At 50.0% G+C, this 19,992-nt stretch overlaps 1 protein-coding gene and 1 pseudogene across 3 annotated transcripts; one reads left to right on the plus strand and one right to left on the minus strand.

Annotated features, from left to right (window-relative positions):
- LOC104477937 (von Willebrand factor A domain-containing protein 5A) lies at positions 1-15,872 on the minus strand. 3 transcript variants are annotated; one of them, XM_086766746.1, is made up of 18 exons: positions 15,759-15,872; positions 12,557-12,625; positions 10,902-11,149; positions 10,567-10,789; positions 10,045-10,187; positions 9,798-9,912; positions 9,504-9,631; positions 8,192-8,280; positions 7,787-7,931; positions 7,287-7,369; positions 6,716-6,806; positions 6,371-6,535; positions 5,981-6,084; positions 5,531-5,712; positions 5,161-5,367; positions 939-1,162; positions 502-625; positions 1-341 (listed from the first exon to the last, which is right to left on the minus strand). In XM_086766746.1, exons 2-18 carry the CDS (start codon positions 12,597-12,599, stop codon positions 262-264), a joined length of 2,394 nt encoding a protein of 797 aa, XP_086622872.1. In that variant the 5' UTR covers positions 12,600-12,625; positions 15,759-15,872; the 3' UTR covers positions 1-261. The 3 variants fall into 3 exon arrangements, 2 of the variants coding, with proteins under 2 accessions (XP_086622872.1, XP_086622871.1); XM_086766745.1 differs by having other exon boundaries at positions 6,716-6,830; XR_015261097.1 differs by lacking the exons at positions 1-341; positions 502-625 and adding an exon at positions 1,881-1,993 and having other exon boundaries at positions 1,036-1,162; positions 6,716-6,830.
- LOC104475701 (olfactory receptor 10A2-like) overlaps positions 13,132-19,992 on the plus strand; it is a 17,744-nt pseudogene continuing 10,883 nt past the window's right edge.

The raw sequence follows: 19,992 nt of genomic DNA on the forward strand, positions 1-19,992 counted from the left end.
CAAAGTTTAGGATATGTATTTAGGGTTATTTTTCAGAACTCAGTGGAAACTCTTGTATTATGGTAGAAAGCGAATGTACAAACAAGTCAGCTGTGGTGTGTTTGCCCCACACAGCAACTAAGCAATCCTCCAGCCATTCACTCCTTCCCTCCCACAAGGTCATAATGTTAATGGCATGGAATATCCCTTTGGTGAGTTTGGGACAGCTGTCCTGGCTGTATTCCCAGCCAGCTTCTTGCCTATCCCAGTAGCTGGGTAAGTTCAAATCCTGAAGATGCTGGGCTCCACAAAGCAGCCTAACAGGGAATTTGCTGCCTCCAGACATTCATCCAGCTGGACTTCTGCAAGCAGAGAGAAAAAGTAGAGGCAATCACAAGGAAAGACAATGTGTATTGACAGTCTCATAGACTGCCAAGCAGGAGCACCAGGAAAGAGGGACGTAGGTCAAGGATTTGGTGGGAAAGGCCCAGAGCATGAATCCTCCCAGCAAAATCTTCTTACCAGCTTGGTCACGCAGCCACCTACAAGCTTTGGCCTCCAGAAGCTCCGACCAAGATACCTTCCATTTATACTGGTGCAACCAGACTAAGGCCAAAACTGTGGCCCACGCAGTTGGCTGCACATCCTGTGGAGGAAAAGAGAACAATCAGCTGAAGGAAAGAAAAAGAAAGATCAGCCCTAAACCAGTACATGGAAAAAGTAAGACCTCCACAGACAGACACACACACAAACTCTCTAAGTTTCTGAAAAACCTCAAAATTGCAAAGGTCCCAGATATCTCTGCTGATTCCACCCCACACATCCCCCTTCCACAGGTGGAGAGGCTCTGTACCCAACTGCATTAATCTCTTCCTCTCAGTTCAGCTCAGACTGGAAACTTGGAACAGAGGAAGGTTCAGCTCAGGACAGTGCCCCACTTCTGCCCCTGATGTGCTTACCTCACTGGGCCTTTGTCCCTCAACATCAGCCTTGCTGAGCCCCAAGGCAGAGACCAGGGCTGCGGTGAGGGCCCAGGAGCCATTTGCCTTCTGGAGTGCCACAACTACCCTGAGCCTGGAGAAATCACACAGTTTTGTTGACAGTGGTGAAATTGTCCAGTCCCAACTCATGTTAAATGCTGGTGGTTCTTCCATAGCCTGCTCTTCAGGAAGAAGCTTCCGCTCTGGAAGACAGAAACTTTGGCACAGCTCATAGGAGACAGGCAATGGCTTACAAGCCCTAAATTCTGCCTTCTTCAAGTATACTTCACTGTCCTCCATCATCTCTGGGTTTTCCCAATTTTTCACAGTCCTCCACATGCATCCTGAACTTTTTCTAGACCTCCTAGAGCATCCTCAGATCTTCCCAGTCGCTCATAAGCATCCTAAAATTTGCCCTATATGCTCTAGTTTGTCAGTGTAATTTGCTCTGAACCCTCTTAATTCCTCCCATGAGCATCACTAATGTTACTCCTTCCTGCCACTTCTGCCGTTATGGCTCACATAGGGCTCTCCTCCATCACCTACTCTTCACCCCATCAGGCTCAGCATGAGCTCTTCCTTTCCACATTTCCACATGGAGCCTTACAGTCCCAGGCACGGCTCAGTTCCGGCGCAGATCTAAGAACTTTTAGGGGCAGAAAAGGAAGTGCTCGGGCACAGAGTAGCTGGGGCAGAACTAGGTGTTGTTTAAGGCTGGCCTAAATGTATACAGAGGTTGGAAGGGACCTCTGGAAGTCATCTCGTCCAAATCCCTACTCAAAGCAGGTATCATTAGAACAGGTCACTCAGGTACCTGTCTAGTCAAGTCTTGAATACCGCTAAGGATGGAGATTCCATCAGGTTTTTTTATTATCCTCAGGAGTTAAAAAAAAAAAAAAAAGAACAAAAAATACCTCATACCCATTCAGCATTTCCCATGTTCCAACTTGTGTCTGTTGCCTCTTATCCTAATGCTGTGCACTTCCAAGAAGAGTCTGCCTCTAGCTTCTTTATATTTTCCTCCAGTCAGCCAGCTGTGGATATAAGGCATCCTCTTCTTAAAGAAAAACAAATCCAGCTCGCTCAGCCTCTCCTCACATGCCATGTGCTGCAGCCCCTTCAGTTTAGTGGCCCTCCACTAGATTTGTTCCAACATGTCAATGCCTTTCTCGTAACGGAAGCAGAAGTTGGACACAATACTCCAGGATGCAGGCTAGCAAACGGTGCTGAATAGAGAGGAAGGATCACCTCCCTGCACCTACTGGCTACACTCTTGTTAATGCAGCCCAGGATGCAGTTTGCTTTCTTTGTTGCGAGGGCACTCTGCTGACTTCTGTCCAACTAGTTGTCCACTAGGATCTCGAGATCCTCTTCTGTAGAGCTCTCCCTCAAGTGTGTATGCCTTGGGCCTGTATTGTCGCATAGGGTTATTCCATTCCTGATGCACAACTTTGCATTCGTTTTTACTGACTGCCATGCAGTTCCTGTCAGGTCATTTCTCCAGCCTGTCCCTGCCCGCCACCGAATTGACCACGTACCTACTGCTCCCAATTTGGTGTTGTTCATAAACTTGCTAGGAGTGCACTCTGTCTATTAATGTCCAGGTCATCAATGAAGATGTCAAACAGTATTGATACCATGAGAGCTCCCTCTGGAATTGCACTGGGTTTTGGCCATCAGCTGGACTCCAAACAGCTGATAACTGCTCTTTGAGCTTAGCAGTCTAGCCATTTTCCATTAGCCTTATTGTTCACTTAGCCTGGTCAATATCTCATCAATCTGATCATAAGGAGACTTTGGGAGATTGTCAAAGGCCGGGCTAAAGTCAGCATATACAGAATCCACTGCCCTTTTCTTGTCCATAGTGCCAGGTACCTCATCTTAGAAAGCAGTGAGGGTGGTCAGGTGGAATTTACTTCTGAGAAATCCAGACGGGATGGTCCTTCTAAGAGGATTTGCTCCATATCCTTCCTAGAGACTCAGGGGAGGCTGACTGGCCTACACATCTCTGAACTTTTCTTCCCCTTCTTGAAGAGGGGCGAGATGTCTATTTTCCAGTCACTGGGAACCAATCCCAGTTGCCATCATCTGTTGAAGGTGAAAGAGTCACTGTCTTACCGTAGCATCAGCCAGCTCCCTTGGCACTCTTGGATGCACGTGATCCCATGGACTTGTGTAGGTCTAGCCTTGTGTAGGTCTAGCCATGTGTGTACTGCTTCACTCAAACAGACTCTGCTGGGAGACTCAGAGACATGGTAGACTGAGGGAAAACCTTACCTTACCTTAAAACTGAGCCTAAAAAGTGTTAGACAATGACAGCCTTTTACACATCCTTTGTCACTCAGTTCCCTGCACCACTGAGCAAAGTGCCCACACTTGCCTTAGGCTTCCTTTTGTTGCCAGTGAGCTTACAGATGCCTTTCCTGTTGTTCTTCACATCCCTTGCACATTTCAACTCCAGCTGAGCTCTGGCATTTGTAACTCCATTTCACAGAATCATAGAATCTTAAGGTTGGAAGAGACCTCCAAGATCATCAAGTCCAACCATCAACCTGCCTACTAAACCATGTCCTGAAGTGCCACATCTACATGTTCTTTGAACACCTCCAGGGATGGTGACTCCACCACTTCCTTTGGCAGCCTGTTCCAGTGCCTGGCCACTCTTCCAGTAATGTTTCCTAAAATCCAGGCTAAACCCCTCCTGCCATAACCTGAGGCCATTTCTTCTCATCCTATCACTAGTTACTTGGGAGAAGAGACCAACACCCGCCTCCCTACAACCTCCTTTCAGGTGGTCATAGAGAGCAATGAGGTCTCCCCTCAGCCTCCTCTTTTCTGGACTAAACAATCCCACTTCAGACTTGTTCTCCAAGAGCCCTCACCAGTTTCGCTGCCCTTCTCTGGATGCACTCCAGCAACTCAACGTCCTTCTTGTACTGAGGGGCCCAAAACTGCACACAACATTCGAGGTGCATCCTCACCAGTGCCGAGTACAGGAGGATGGTCACTTCCCTACTCCTGCTCGCCACACTGTTCCTGACACAAGCCAGGACGCTGTTGGCCTTCTTGTCCACCTGGACACACTGCTGGCTCATGTTCAACTGGCTGTCTGCCAGCATCCCCAGGTCCCTTTCTGCTGGGCAGCTTTCCAGCCACTCTTCCCCAAGCCTGTAGCATTGCATGGGGTTGTTGTGACCCAGGTGCAGGACCCAGCACTTGTCCTTGTTGAACCTCATACAGTTCACCTCAGCCCATCGATCTAGCCTGTCCAGATCCCTCTGTAGAGCCTTCCTACCCTCCAGAAGATCAACACTCCCACCCAGTTTGGTGTCATCTGCAAACTTACTGCAGGAGCACTCAATCCCCTCATCCAGATCGTTGATAAAGATATTAAACAGAACTGGCCACAATGTGTTTGTATTGCTCTCAAGCAGCCTTTCTCCACTTCCACATTTACATACTTCCTTGTTGTGTTTGATCTGCATAAGGAACTCTAAACGGGATTCTGAACAAGGCAAAATCAGTTCTTCTGAAGTCCATGAGTTGTAATTCTGCTGTTTGTCTTGCTCTTTCCTCTCAGGACCGTAAAAGTCAGTCTCATGATTGCTGCAGCTCACGTTGCCCTTGACCTCCACATTTTCAACAAGTTCCTCCTTGTTTGTAAGTGGCAGGTCAAACAGAATGTCTCTCCTAGATGGTTCATCAAGCACCCACAGCACAAAACAGGCTTCAGTACACAACACCAGATTGCCTTTCAAGCAGTCAGAAGTTCCAGCAGGTGATCCCTGAAGGCGAGCCCTGCAGAAGCAGAAGGCTGGAAGGAGAGGAAGCCTGGAAACTGTTGTGCAAATGGCTATATCTCTGCTAGCTGTCTCTTTTTTGATGAACTGTATAAGGGTAAAGCTAAAGATTCATGCAGCTGTTTTGTGACAAACTTATTGTGGGGATATGGAGTTAAGGATAGCTGGAGACAAGGATAAGGTTGCTTAAGGGAAGTATTAAGGCATTTGATTCTTAGTTTCCAGCCTGGAGTTCAGATGTAGGAGTTTGCTTTGTCTGTCACTCCATCCATCCACAGCACATGTAAGTCTGGTGAGTCTGGTGAGTCTGGTAAGTCTGGTGAGAAGATCAATGCTGAAAGGAGAGTTCAACCCTAGTCCAACACATTTTGAGAATGCTCGGCTAAGAAGTTTCTCCTTACCTTTACAGGATGCTGAAAGCTGGGTGAGTGCCTCAGTGTCAGGGGCTTTGCGACCAAGCATCTCAAGGCAGAACTGGCACTTCTGGACCATCCAAAACTTCGTGGACTTGAACCACACAGCCCTGAAGCCACGCAACCAGAGCAGCTGGCAGGGAACCAGGTTGCAAGAGGGAGAGAGCAACATTGAGGAGTCTGGAGGCAAAGAATCTGGGGAGAGAAGCAGGGAGACGGGGTTAGACTTATGGATATTAGAAACAGGCAAAAGAGTGGTCAGGCCCACAGAACACGGGGATGCTAACGGTGAGGAGGCATCAGACAAACAAGTCCCGCTTTCCCCTCACAGTACTATCCCCACCATTTCTGGCCTTACCATGGTGCCAGGCATCCCTCTGTGTCATGCGTACGGCCACACTGGACGTGAAGGGGGATGGAACCCCCAGGCTGATGCTGCACTTAACTGCGCTGTGCTGAGTGGTCTCGTCTGCCCTGCTTGTCCCCTCCCAGGCCAGTTTCCACAGCAGGTGCATCATGGCCATGCGGTGCACAGGCAGCCTGCAAGGGCAGGGAGTTAGTCCTTGGTTGCACCTCACGGAGGGGCACGGGACACGTGGAGTAAAGAGGAGGGAGCAGTGAGGTAATGGCCACCCAGGTCCTCCCCCAAGGTCAGGGCAGAGGGGACAAGGGGGAAGCACTGGGTGCCCAGATTCTCTTCCCACCTCAGGCTACAGCGGGAGGGATGCAAGCGAAGGACATCTGCTGTCCCTCCTCCAGACCTTGCCAATGCCACTCTGGCTTGTGGGCAAGTGTGTTAACCTCTCACCTGTCGTCTGATGATGGGGATAGGGAGAACCTGAGTGTGTAAGTGAAGGACTGGCTGCCCACGTGGTACTGAAGGGTCACGGCTCCCTCATCCACCTCTGCATCCTGGTGACACGAGGGAAAGAGTCAGACAGAAAAGTTCATCTGCTGGGCACAGGCAGCCTAGCTAACTAGATTCCCTGCTTGCCTTACTAAGGTAATAGATGTCCCTGGTTGGAGCAGAGCAAGTGGTGTTTCTGGGGGAAAGAAGAGGGTTCACAGAGCCCTGATGGTAGTCTCTGCCAGGTCTAACAGAGGTGAAGGACTCCCAGTGCGGGGAAGATGAAACAGGGAGGGGGTCCCTTACCTTCCAGAAAGACCTGCCCCGGTGCATATCATGGGGCACTCTCACCTGTGCTTGCCCATGGATCTGGGCATAGATGGAGCTCTGATGTCCTTGGAAGATAATCTCAGGAGCTTTTCTGATCGTTGATACCTCCAGGCCGGGTGGAAGCTTCCAATGTAGTGAGATCCCAGTAGCCACAGGCTGCAGAGCCCGCTGCAGGCATTTCAGTGCCTGGTGTGGGGGAAGCAGAGAGCACAGGCCACTTGGGTTCCCTCCCAGTTCTGGGCTGGGAGGGAAGTTGGAGGGGGTCTCTGAGTTGGAAAGGATGGTGGTTATTTGGCTTGCCTTGCAGGTTTAGGAGAGCCATGGGAAGTACTGAATGCCTGGAAGCCCAGGCACCTGGGTCATTACCTCGGATGTCATGTCCATCCTGGAGTGGATGCACACACATTCACCTTTTGTCTCCAGGGCCATGGCCTGGGAAAGGTTGAAGCTGTCACATCTGTTAGTAGGAAAACAGAAACACCTGTATAGGAAAAGAGAGGGAGCTTAGAAATGGAACAAAGTGAGAGGCACAAAGGACAAGAGTAGGGCAAAGGACAAAGTCTGGAGAGGTAAGGACGCTTCTAATATTAGAAGTGAAACTGAGACTCAGAGTTTTCCCATTCACTCTGGGGTGAGAGAAGTCACTCAGGGAGACAATGAGAATGGGTTTTGTATCCACAGGGTGCATTGAGCTATTGCATGCTGAGGGTGAAGAGGAAAAGTGCTGAGAAGAGCAGGAAAATACTGGGACAGGAGGCCCGCGAGATTGAGGTAAGGAAAGTGTGTGCGGGGGTTGCTGCTGAAGTTCCATCAAAGTAAAGAGAAGATCTGGGGCAAACCAGGATCTAGAATAATGTTTGAAGGACCTTGACAGTCATGGGGAGAGGAAGGTTGTGAGTTAGCATGTTGGGGGACAGGAACAGGGCTCCTCCATTACCGGTGGTGGTCCCGGTAACGGTAGACCTCAGCCATGACAGCTTCCTCTTCACTGGAGATCTTCCTTTTGATAAAGATGAAAAGCTGAGGGACAGAGGAGGGGAAACAAAGATCACCAGGGCTGGGCACTCCCGTAGAGGAAAGACACCCTCCTAAAATGCAGACAGCCTTCCCAGTTCGCTCCTTTACCCTCTCATGCCCACTGGCCTTGAAACAGGAAAAGACATCATGTGTCTCCTTTCATTAACACCAGGACACCTCTTAGCACAAAGGGGCACCCCACAAGGAAGATTCACCTTCCCCAAGTGCAGGCAAATTTCACAGAAGCCCTCCCAAGCTGCCCACTCCAAAGATGGTGTCACTTTCTGCCGTGAGGATGCCCCCCACATGCCAACTCCTGGTGCAAACAGCAGCAAAATATCTCACCCTAAGCCCTGAAGTCTACCTTTACCCCATTGCTTACGCCCATTCCCCTCTCCATAACCCTTTGTACCCTGATACCTGGCGGTGGTGGCCCTGAAGGAGAGGAGTGCTGTAGATAGACCTTAGGAGGCCCAATAGGTCACAGCCCCCGAGATCAGGGCAGATGGAGGAGATGCGCCCCACCGCGTTGTCCATGCTTTCCTGAGTATTTTCCACACTCTGCCTGTGGGAGGGCACCCAGAGTGTCAGAGGCAGGGAAAAGCTGGCCCATGGCTACTCTCACACAGCCACTCCAGAGAAAAGCCCTACCTCACTACCAGTGCTACAGAAGCACCCTGAAAAGAGGACTTACCCTCTCACTGCCACCAACAAATTCTGCCCCATAACTGCCCTCCAGTGAGAGCTTGTCCCATAGTTCCACTTAGAAAAGTCTTACTTTTCTACTTACCCCTTGGTCCTGCCCCATCGTCACCCCCAACTCACGGATAGAAGGCCTTGAAAGTGGCCCCAAAACTGTAGATGTTGAAGTAACAGCCCAAAGGCAAACTCTTGAGGAGGAAGAGCAAAGTGTTCTGGGGATAGATGGAGGGATGAGCAGAGGTTAGATGGGGAAGCTAGGCAGAACATAGAATCACAGAATGATGGAATGGTTTGGGCTGGAAGAGACCTTTCAAGGTCACCCAGTCCAGCCCCCCTGCAATGAGCAGCGACATTGGCAACCAGATCAGGTTGCTCAGAGCCCCCTACAGCCTGACCCTGAACATCTCCAGGGATGGCGCATCCACTACCTCTCTGGGCAACCTGTTCCCCTGTTCCAGTGCTTCACCACTCTCATTGTAAAACATTTTTTCCTTATGTCTAGCCTAAATCTACCCTCATTTAGTTTAAAACCATTACCCCTTGTCCTATCGCTACAGGCCCTGTTAAAAAGTCTGTCTCCATCTTTCTTATAGGCCCCCTTTAGGCACTGGAAGGCCGCTCTAAGGTCTCCCCAGAGCCTTCTCTTCTCCAGGCTGAACAGCCCCAGCTCTCTCAGCCTGTTCTCATTGGTGCTCCAGCCCTCTGATAATTTTTGTGGCCCTCCTCTGGACCTGCTCCAACTGATCCATGTCTTTCCTGTTCTGACAGCTGCAGTACTCCAGGTGGGGTCTCACGAGAGTGGAGTAGAGGGGCAGAATCACCTCCCTCGATCTGCTGGCCACACTTCTTCTGATGCAGCCCAGGATACAATTTGCCTTCTGGGCTGCAAGTGCACATTGACGGCTCATGTCCAGTTTTTCATCCACCAGTACCCCCAAGTCTTTCTGGGCAGGGCTGCACCCAATCCCTTCATCCTCCAGCCTGTATTGATATGAGGGGTTGCCCTGACCCACGTGCAGGGCCTTGCACTTGGTCTTATTGAACCTTATGAAGTTCACTTGGGCCCACTTCTCAAGCTTTTTCAGGTCCCTCTGGATGGCATTCCATCCCTCAGGCGTGTCAAAAGCACCACTCAGCGTGATGTCATCTGCAAACTTGCTGAGAGTGCACTTGATCCCAGCGTCCCTGTCATTGACACAGATATTAAACAGTACTGGTCCCAGTACAGACCCCTGAGGGACACCACTTGTCACTGATCTCCATCTGGACATTGAGCCATTAACCACTACCCTCTGGATGCCACCATTCAACCAATTCCTCATCCACCAAACCGTACACCCAACACGTGCCCATGTGAAGCAGCTTGCCTCTATCCCCACCAGCTGGGCATGACCCATGTGGAAACCCCCTCACTTAAGACCTCCTCCGGTGTCACCTGTGCATCCCGGAAGAGGCTGCGGTCCATGAGAAAGAGGAATTCCCCAAGCTGGCCTGGATCGGGCACCACCTCAGGAATGTCAGGCATCAGTGTCAACATCACCACAGGGTCTCCCAGCAGAGAGCCTGGAGTGTGTGGAGGGGGAAACAAGGAGGTTTTTTAGATTGGAGCCCCCTTCTCTGTCTCTCTGCTTTTGTCCTCAGCTCTGACTTAGTGCCTAAAAGCCCACCAGATTCCCCGAGTTCCCCTGACACCTTCTCCTTAATGCCCTCTTCCACCCTCCTCGCTCACCACGTGGGGCTTTGGAATCTCTCTTCTCCACCACAGCACTGAGAGCGTGAGGCCCTCTGTAATACACCAGCAAGTTCAGATGAGAACGCAAGCAGGGTGACGATTTCAAGGAGATCTGAGGGCAAGTAGGGTGTGGGGAGGAAAGAGAACCAAATAAAAAGACTGAAGAATCCTAAGGAATGTTGGCAGGCTGCAGACCCTTCTCTCCTTTCCTGCTTTGGGACTCTGGTATCTGGCAGGGCTGTACCTCAGCAGATGTCTGATCTGGAGCTGTGTATTGCAGAGGGGTGAAGCTGCTGTTAACGGCTACATGGGACACACCATGGGCTGACTTCAGACGGATGCAGAAGTGCAGGTTTTTGGACACCTCCTCCTCAGCAGAGATATAGCCTGCAGGGAGAAAGAGACATGAGAAAGTGAGAGGAGAGACCCTAGGGCAGCAGACACCTCTGATGGGGCACTGTCTGTCACTGGTAGGGAAGAAATGTGGCATCTGAGACGTCCCCCACTGTTGTGCCTAGTGGAGCGGTGCAGGGGAAGGGGGAGGTGTGGAATCTGTAGGCTCACACTGTGGCTTGTATACATCTCTGTGGGGATCTCCTGCTGTGGGATATATGGGGAGACTTGTGAGGTTCCTGACTGTCAGGTGCAAGGGGGAAAATTCAGGTTCTCTCACTGAAGCACATATGCAGATACAGGGGCTCCCCACAGAGGGATGCTGGGGAGCAGTGTGTTCCTTCCTGGGGGATACGCGTGGGGGATCACTCACTCATGATTTCTGTGTCGGGGAACAGCTCGCCTGGCCAGCAAAACTGGGCTGCTCCATCAGGCTGCAGCGGCAGCTCCTGGACATAGCACAGGCTGATGGCCACCTCCCTGTTAGGAGGCAGGGTCCCCAGGAAACAAGCGAACACAGGACCCTGAAGATCCCACTGATCCTGCAGGTATCTTAAATTCTCCATGCCTGAAGTGGCTTTGCACAGGTCCTGGGCCTGCCACAAAGGGAGAAAAATGTGTCACTGAGGTCTCCACAGGATTTCATTCTCTCACCTCCAGCCTTCATCTCAATCTGTGGACCACCCCCTCCCACCGCAATCCCAGTACCTCCTCCTTCTCCCATAGCATTGCTTCAATACGAGTGTCCCCCATGGTGGCATAGAAGGTGTGTACAACAGTGTCTGAGTCCACAGGAAAGATGAACACGGTCTCCTTAGAAACTTGCTGTGTATTGCGGAAAACCAGCTCAGACACCACATCGGCCACAAAGTCCTGGATGGTTACATTTACTGTCACAGTTTCCAGCTCCACTTTCAGATAGGAAGAAAAGAACCATATTCCCCTCTGGAATAAGCCTGAGGAAGACACAACAGCTGTCAAACGTCCTGGTTGCCTGTAGGAAACTTTAAACTTGAAGTGTCTACTTGTAGTGCGAAACAGTTGTGTGTCCAAACCTGACACACACATGCCAGTTGCAGAGGCTGACAAACAGCAATGAAAGGTCCCTGAGGCTGACAATGTTTCCTTTAGACCACAGTTCCTCACCTCTCTAAGCCCCTTTCTGTCCAATGCACACAGTAGCTCTGCCCTCGGATCGCCTAACTGTGCCTGCTTCATCTTAGACCAGGCCTACCATGGCATTAAGAGGAGTCTATCTGTCCCCCAGCACACAGCATGAGACAGTCCCACAATAGAGCTTCACGCAAATGGCAGCAGGTGCCCTGCAGCTCCTCAAACCTTCAGACTGTATCCCAGAGATAGCAGCAGGTCCCACCATCTGCTTTGAGACTAATGCTCCAAAGAGGCGAGCTTGATTTCCAACTTAAGCAGATATACTCTGGACTACTGGACATTTTGGACTACTGAAAGGGAAGGGAGACCATACCAAGGGCACTTGGCATGGCATCAAAGTTAAGAGTCACAGGAAATCGCCTCGTCTCCTTTCCATTGTCAGCAGTGGAGATGTTTCTTGCTGATCTCCCTTTCTCACTTGTCATACTTGTAGCATATGGCTTATCTGAGGCCAACAATGTGCAGATCTGAATTTGCTTGGAAGATGGCCTTGGGAACCGCTCTGCCTGCTCTGACAGCAGCCCATGGAAAGGCAACCTTCTCCATAGCTTTGCCGTTGGTTTGAGATGAAGAGCATCTCAAGTTAGGGCAAGGTTTCCCATCAATGGTGCATCAAATCTGATGGTAAAATGCATTGGAGTAGTGTCTTAATCAAGAATGGTGCATCACTGTAGTAGGAACAGAGTAACACTTAGCAAAGGAAGGTAGAAGACCTTCGCAGGAGTTGCTGCAATGTCTTGGAAGAGGATAGTGTCCTCTTCCAAGACGGTACGGTTCACCTAGAGGGGGTGATGCAACTCCCCAATCAAATGATGTACCTAAGTATCACAACACAGTAGGGGATGATTTAACACCACAGCAGAGGTCATGCAATATCATAGAACGGAGGAGTGTTGCCCCCAATCGCCACAGTAGGAGACATCTCTTGTGCATCATCCTTCTGCTTTGTGATGGTTTCCCTGGAAAGCCTTCAGCACTTTGGGTGAGATGAATCACACTTACAAAGGCATCTTTTCCTATGCCAACAAGAAAAAGTGAAGGCTGACTACAGGCCACGCCCCTGAGTTCCCAGAACATGGTGAAATGTGTCTTCTTCTCAACCACTCAAGAAATCAGCCCCTTCCCACGTTGCTCTCCCAGCTCTAACCTTCCTCTCTGCTCACAGATGCCATCCTTCTGGCCCAACTCACCCCTGTGTATATACTGTTTGCTCAGGATGCCACTTTTCCTCATCTTGACTCTCTGGTTGAAGACAGCTTCTGTGTGGGAAAGAGCATAAAGTGAGCTATGAGGAGCACACCAAAAAACCTGGACACCTCCATCTCTCCTTCCTGTGAGGAGCAAGTATTCGTGCGTCTCAGGGAACACGGGACAGGGCAAGAAGAAGGCAAGCAAAGCTTCTGCACCCTCGGGCTGCTCCTGGGGGAGGGCGCGGGGGCGCTGGGGCAGCAGCGCACGGAGGTGCGCACGGAGGTGCGCAGCTGTTGGAGGCAGCAGCGCACGAGGGTCCCGGGCAGCGAACGGCGGGCAGGGGCGCAGTGCGGGGGGCGCAGGGTCCGGGCGGGGACGGGGCGCGAGCGCAGCGACAGCGTCTCTGGAGGCGGCGGAGGGGAGCGGGCGTGAGGGGAGCGCGGAGCCCCGCGGGGAGGCGTCTGCGCGCATCGCCCCCCCTCCCGGCGAGCAGCCCAGGGAGGGGGCGGCTCCTCTCCGCTGCAGGCAGGAGCAGAACGGAGGCTGCGGAGGCCAGGTACCCTTGGAGACGGAGATGGAGACTCCCCCTGCCAACCGGGATGTGCGTCCCGGTCAAGGACAAGAGGGGGTCACGGACATGTCGAGGGTATGCTGTGTGCAAGTGGTCGACGCTCCATTAGATAAGCCTACGCTGGACCTTGACTAAAATGTGTGTTCTGAGCTGCCCGTGGGTGATTTAAATGCTAAAATTTACACTCCCTATGGATCATGAACATGCTAATGAAGAGGACCTCCCTAAATGTCTAAAACATGAACGTATGTAACCACGGCCGGTAAGAGAAGTATGGGTGACCAGTGATTTTGTTGTGATTTCTTCCTTGTTACTATTTTGTATAAAAGACCCTTTGCATTTCTAAGGGGTGTGCTGGCTCTGTTAGATGCCTAGCACCCGCTTCTGCAGAATCAAAATAAATACAAATATCACGACTCAGTGTGTTGATTGGCTCTTGCACACCAGGTAAGAGAACCTCTGTTTTGGGGACAACATCTCTGCTGTGGCTAGCCAAGGAGGCCAGGAGGAGTGACCCTTGCCCTTACGCTCTGCATGTGACTCTGCAGAGCTGGCACAGCAAGCAGCTCTGAGGGTACTGGGGCAGACGTAACCCTAATTTGCGGAAACCCACCCCATTACCCCAGGATGAAAATGATGACTGCTAACAAAATTGGCATGGAGGGTGGAAGAATTATCTCGAAAAGTCTTTCTAACCTTGCAGCTGGCAGGATGCAACTCTCTTCCAGCAGGGTAATAACAGCACCAAGAGAGGTGGGAGGAGCCGTCGGCTCTTGATGGTCCTGGGTAGGATTTCCAAGCGAATGGCTCTTGGGAACCTCCCTTTTGTTCCCAGGGGAAGAAGCATCTCCAGCTCCTCTGACTAACAGCAGTCTCTTATTCCATACCAGCGCCACCTCAGACAGACCTTCTGAGTTAATTGCCCCTTTTTCTTAACACATGTGAATCTCAAACGACTCCACAAGCATCCATGTAAGTGTTTCGCCTAAGTCTGGGATCCACACAGAGCAAAAGGAGGGAGTGAGAAAAGTCAAAGGAAAAAATAAAGGAAGGACAGTCAGCAGGTGCAAACCCTGACATCAGGGGCCTGGACTTCGCTCCCCACCAAAATATAAAGACAGGTATAGTTGTCCTCGCTTTACTCATATGAGAAAGTGCAGTCTCTCTGTGTGCTCTCAGAGACTTCTATCTTTAGTCAGCCATCCTTGCTGTCAGTTTCTTTAAACCATCCTTGGATAATCCTCTGGATTCTGGAGGACCCCTTCGTCACAGGTATTCCTGGGCAAATAGCCCCTATTTGATGAAACCGGGAGTTGCTAAATCAACAAAAGACTAAAGAAACAATTCTTTGCTTGTGGGAGAAATCCTGGTTTACTGGCAACTGCTTTGAAGGGTCCCAATAACAAAATTCATATGCTTGCATGTCCATGTTCCTGCATTTTATTTTCTGTCAGGTGAGAGATGGAATGTACAAATATCATGATCTGTGTGTGTGCCTCATTGTGAACTTGGACCTCAGCCTGCTATCCTCGACCTCACAGATCACAGAATCACAGAATGGCGATCTATCACATGCAGTCCAACCCCCCCCCCCCGCACCTGCAGTGACATCTCCAACCAGATCAGGTTGCTCAGAGCCCAGGCCAACCTGGCCTTGAACGTCTCCAGGGATGGGGCAATCCCTGGTGTGCAGGTACCATTTAAACTAAGTTACCTGGCAGGACTGATGACTAACTTGTTTAACACTGTTTAATTAGGGATAGAATGTAGAAAGAACAGAGGGGCCTCAAACAGATAAAGGGAATTGTGTTGATAAAGAAAGAAAATGTTCACTGAGCTCATCCTGGAAGGGAGGGGGATCTGCATGGGAAAGGAAGAACCAAGATAAGGAAAGAGTAACATGGCAGACACGGCCCTGAAAGAGCAGGACGGTGCTGTAAATCTGCCAGAACAGAGAAACACCAAGATAGGCAGAAGGAGAGCAGACCTGCTAGAGAAGCTCATGCAGGGAAGAAGAGATCCAGAGCATGGAAACACTTATGAAACTATGTATATCCTCACAGGTGCACAGCATTGATAAAGGTCAGCATAGCATTGAATAGTCAGCAAAATCTCACTAATTAGTGTCCTCAGTGTGAACTCTGTCTTTATAATATGAAACTCACAGCTCTAGTGCTAAAATTGCCCCCTCCTCAGACAGAGACCCCTATTCACTGAGCATGCGTAGTAAATTTAAGATGTACCAGATCTTTAATGTAAGAAAAGATCTAACCAATTGTAGTTAAGTAGGTGTGACCGAAAGGCAGAACTGTTATTCCGAATGGTATAAATGTGCAACGCGAGTGTAACTGGGTGTGCTAGCCTGGTGGAATTACCACCCTGCACCCATTTCTGCGCAGAAATGAAACAAACAAATATCTCGAGTCTGTCTGTTGATCGGCTCTCTGCATAGCGAGTAAAGAACCGCGGTTTGGGACCACAGGACCAGGACGGGGCAGCAAACACAGACAGATTCATTGAGACCCCCGAGGCTTTGCCAGGGTGTGGCAAGCGCAGCCAGCCAGATGCGCGCACACAGAGCAGGGCTGCGGTCCCTCCACGGGGAGGGAAGGGCGGACGGGCGCACTCACCGGGAAACGGCAGCCGGCAGCAGGAGCAGCGAGCAGACGCAGGAACGGCCCCGGGGCTGGAACCTGTCCGCTGCAGCACGGAAGGATGCTCGCATCCGGGGAGGAGGAGGGCTGGTTTTTGCAGGAAGCAGCAGGGACAGATGGGAGCTGCGGTCACTGCCGCAGTGCCTGGGCGGATTCCGGGAGAAGGAACGCTGCCAAATGTGCACCAGGGGTGCTGCCAGCCCTGCCTGCTGGGATGAGCCGGGCGCACTGGAGATGCTGCCAGCCCTGCCTGCTGGGGTGGGGGAGTGTGGGGGGTGCTCCACGTGTCTGGGCAGCTCTGTGAGGTCAGTGCAGCCATGAGGAAAGCAGGAGCGATGGCGTGCTTTTTGGGGCCCGGTTTAGGGACCCAGGCTGGGAGGAGAGGAGGGGCACTAACAGAGACCATGCTGTGGGTTGGCCCCGTCCTGAGGGCTCCGAGCTGGGGATGCTGCCTGGCAAAGGCCTCTTGTGTGTGGCAGGGGCATCTTGGGGAGCGAACTGCAGCAGTGCTGCATGGGGTGGGGAGGAGAGGGGGTGCTGTCCGGTACCACCCACCCCGCGGGGCGATTTGAGATGGCGGGGGTTGGGGTGGGGAAGGCTCCCGTGTTATCTCGAGGGAAGCACCCTCCCACCAGAAGATAAAGTGGCTGCTGGGCGGGAAGCCATCCCACTCCTGCAGCCGAAGGGCACCCACACAGGCACTTCAGCCTTCCTTCCTGACACCCTCCCCTGACTTTTCCTTTTCCAGCGGGCTTCATTGGGTCCAAGAGGACACAGGGAGGAAGCCTACTTTGGGCCAGCGAGGAAACTTTGGAAGAGGACATGAGCATCTTGGGTCTTTATTCTAGACGTTGCCGAGCTTGCTCACAGTCACACACCTGCAGAAAAGTGAATGCCAAAGCTCCAGACCTGGAAGGGGTGCTGCTATGGGTGACCTCCAGAAGCCTACATCCAAAGACAGGGTCCTATTTACTTGAGGGACACCAAGACCTCCTTGTTCCCCAGAGGACAGACTATTTAGAGCACTGGAGCCAACAAAGTGCACTAGGTAGCTTGTGCACAATCTTGTCGGAGAAGCTGCTATGGGGTAGCCTGATGCCCATGTGCATGATTGTGGAGTAACAAACATGGTCAAATCCTGATGCGCCTCCGGAACAGTGACATTTTCTTTTTCTTGCCTTGTGGCATTTAGAATCATAGAATTATAGAATGGTTAGGGTTGGAAGGGACCTTCAAAGGTCATCTAGTCCAACCCCCCTGCAAGGAGCAGGGACATCTCCAACCAGATCAGGTTGCTCAGAGCCTCATCCAGCCTGGCCTCGAACGTTTCCACGGATGGGGCTTCCATTTCAGTAAGCTGGGTTTCATTGGTGCTGCTTTTCAGGAATTTTCTTCTCCAATACTGATTATTAAAAATGTGCCTTGAAAAAGTCTGAGAATTCTTTCACAGCATCGCTGAGATTTCTGCTGAATACTGAGAGCTTGGGGGTCTGCTTCTGGATCTAAACTGTTTTCAGTGCTCGAATGGGCAAATAAATGAATTTGATACTGGGCTTCCTACTGAACTGAACCACTTTCTTCCATTCATCAGGAAAACCCACTGGGGCAGAGAGAAAGTATGGATACTTCACTGAATATGCTTCCATCCATGCCCTTGCAGTCCCTGCTTTATAAAATGGTCATCCAGAGTTCACTGCCATCCTGCAGACACACCCTCAGTGATGTGCTTAAAAAGGAAAAAAAAAAAACCAGAAAGACAAAAGTAGACCCTCTGGTACCCTCCAATGTGACTGTGTCTTAGTTTGAGCCACTTTAAATTGGACATTTCCTTCAAGAGAAACCAGCGTTCTATCTCACCATCATTAGCAGCTCAGAGAAGACCTTGGCAGTAGGCTACGCGCAGTGCATGTGGGCTAACCTGCAACAGACACTGCAAGCTCTGAACAAAAGCCTGGTGGTACGCCTACTTCTGGTGGCCTGAAAACTCTTCCTGATGTCTTCCACAAAGACTGGAAAGACAAAAACTCAATTTTGTCTCATTACCTAAGGAATTTATAAAGGACAGTTGCCTTGTGCTCTGACTAGAAATGAAGATGTAGGCTACATCTACAATTCTAAAAGAAACTGTTGCAGTGAGTGATCCCTGACACTCAGGCCAAGGGGGTGCAAAGCAGCTTTGCTCCATACTCTGGCCTAGCAACCCATGGAGTTCACCATGGCCACCCTGTGTAGCGTTTTGCCAGGGTCTCTTGTCAGCACCATACAGTGACCCTCTCGCCTGTAGTTTTTAGACACAATGACTCTTTTTTCATTTCAGAGTGCTTGAAATAAGAAGACGGTGGTGCAGGTAGCAAGGTAGGATTTGTTTTGCATGACGCTGAGGCAGCAGATCGTGTGTGAGTGGCGTCTACGGTGGGCAGTGTGGGGATGTTTGGGGTTGTAATGCATGCTGGCATAGAGCTGGAAGTAGCAGATAGTTGTGTAGAGAAGAGGGACTCAAGCCTGATTTCCTCCATACAGACTCGTGGGAGAGTTTGTAGGCTGAACTGTTACCATTCATGCTGTGTTCAATTTCACGTTGAATTAGCTATTTTGTTCCAAAGGACAGCTTGAGACTGACCTCACAGTCATGCGCTATGGAAGATCAGAGTACAACGGAATGGTAATAGCCATGCACCTAGGTTTTCTGTCTGTGCTGATGCATCGCTGGGGTGGGTTCACTGACCCTCCTCTGGGTTCATTCTGGCATTCTGGATGTGATCAGATGAATACTGAGTAAAGTGGACTAATTGCTTCCCTAGATTTCCTGACTGCGCTCCAGCTGGTAGAGGCCAGCATCTTGTCAGCCTCCCACCCTGCCATTGTGGATCCTTGCTGCCAATGGAATAGTAGGTGGGATCCCATAGGGATCTACTGTAAAGGGCAAAGGAGCTCAAGAGAGCTCACAAGTCTTCAAGGGAAATCTCCATCAAGCACAACAAATGGTCCTCCATCTGGATAGCTTGACAGAAACTTCATGTCTGCGGATCTGAGAATCCTTAATGAGCAAAGAGACAGCGAGAACTGAATGCGCAGTGGTGATGTGTTGGAGGAATGCTGAGGTATGTAATACGGCAATTAGATTCAGAGGCAAATGGAGACCAAGACCATGTCCCTAGTACGGGTTATTAAAGTGTGCCAAATAGAATCATACAGAAATTCTTGCTGCTGATGCATTCTAGATGCTTTCACGGTTTTGCACCTCTCCTCATTTTGCTAGTGGACTGCAGTAGTATGTTGATCACTTGGACATCTTTGGTCATCATGATTATTTCTGCCAGTGTTTTGAACTGCAATGTGGAACACAAAAACACTGAGATGTCAGTATAACTGCAATAAAAGTAGTTGTTGTCTTCTAGTCTACATAGACAAGTAGATAGTGGACCCTTAGTGAAATGTTTAAGCTAAATATTTTGTGGCTCTCTGATCTCTTCTGTCTTCTGGGTACTGGATGTCAATATTGATGATAACATTGATTGTGTGTTTCTAAAATATGTAAGAGCACAATTGAAGGATATACGCATGTGCTGAAGAAATAACATTTAGTGTGCTTATAGAATATCAAATTTTGACTGGGCTTCCTTGGCAACGGGATTGCTCAAAAGGAACATGCGTTACAGGCAGGGGACATGTCAGAGCAAAACTTAAGACAGCAAAAATTAAGGTGTTTATATCTAAATGTTTCTGATTGTCAGTCCATTCTAAAGGGACCATCAACCATCTTCATGGAAATAGATGGAAAAGATAATGTGAAATAATCAAAGCCAACAATGGAAAAGCAGAGCTTGGAATTGTGAAAACAAGGTACAAAGGTAAAAAAAAAAAGTTAAATGAAAGCAACTCAAATTGAGAAGAAATGATGGCTTTGTAGTCAATGACCAAATCTTTTAATTTCACTGAATTTGCTTCTCATCTGTAAAAGAGAGACTGACTTAATTTAAGTGCACCATATTATGGAATAGCTACTCAGAACTTTTATTTAGGTTAGTACTAGGTAAACATTTAATTCCAGTAATTCCAGTCAAATCTGATTTTTGGTTTTTTGTTTGATTTTTCCTACTGTGATTAACAGGAAATGGCCAGTAATTGTATAATTTTTTGTTGTTGCATGAAAGAAAGGAAGGGAGCAAGTAAGGGAAGAATGAAGGGGACAAAAGGAAATGAGGGCAGG

The sequence above is a fragment of the Chlamydotis macqueenii genome, chromosome 25, assembly GCF_036417535.1.
Source record: "Chlamydotis macqueenii isolate bChlMac1 chromosome 25, bChlMac1.mat, whole genome shotgun sequence".
Lineage (NCBI taxonomy): Eukaryota > Metazoa > Chordata > Aves > Otidiformes > Otididae > Chlamydotis > Chlamydotis macqueenii.

Bases quoted from the DNA above. Each gene is read 5' to 3' on its own strand.
- LOC104477937 (XM_086766745.1), bottom strand. From the start codon at position 12,599: ATGAGGAAAAGTGGCATCCTGAGCAAACAGTATATACACAGGG. The intron at 8,281-9,503 runs GTGACACCGGAG...ATCTATCCCCAG, and splicing joins GCCTCTTCCGGGATGCACAG to AACACTTTGCTCTTCCTCCT. The intron at 5,713-5,980 runs GTGAGAGGTTAA...CTGCCCTTGCAG, and splicing joins TCCCCATCATCAGACGACAG to GCTGCCTGTGCACCGCATGG.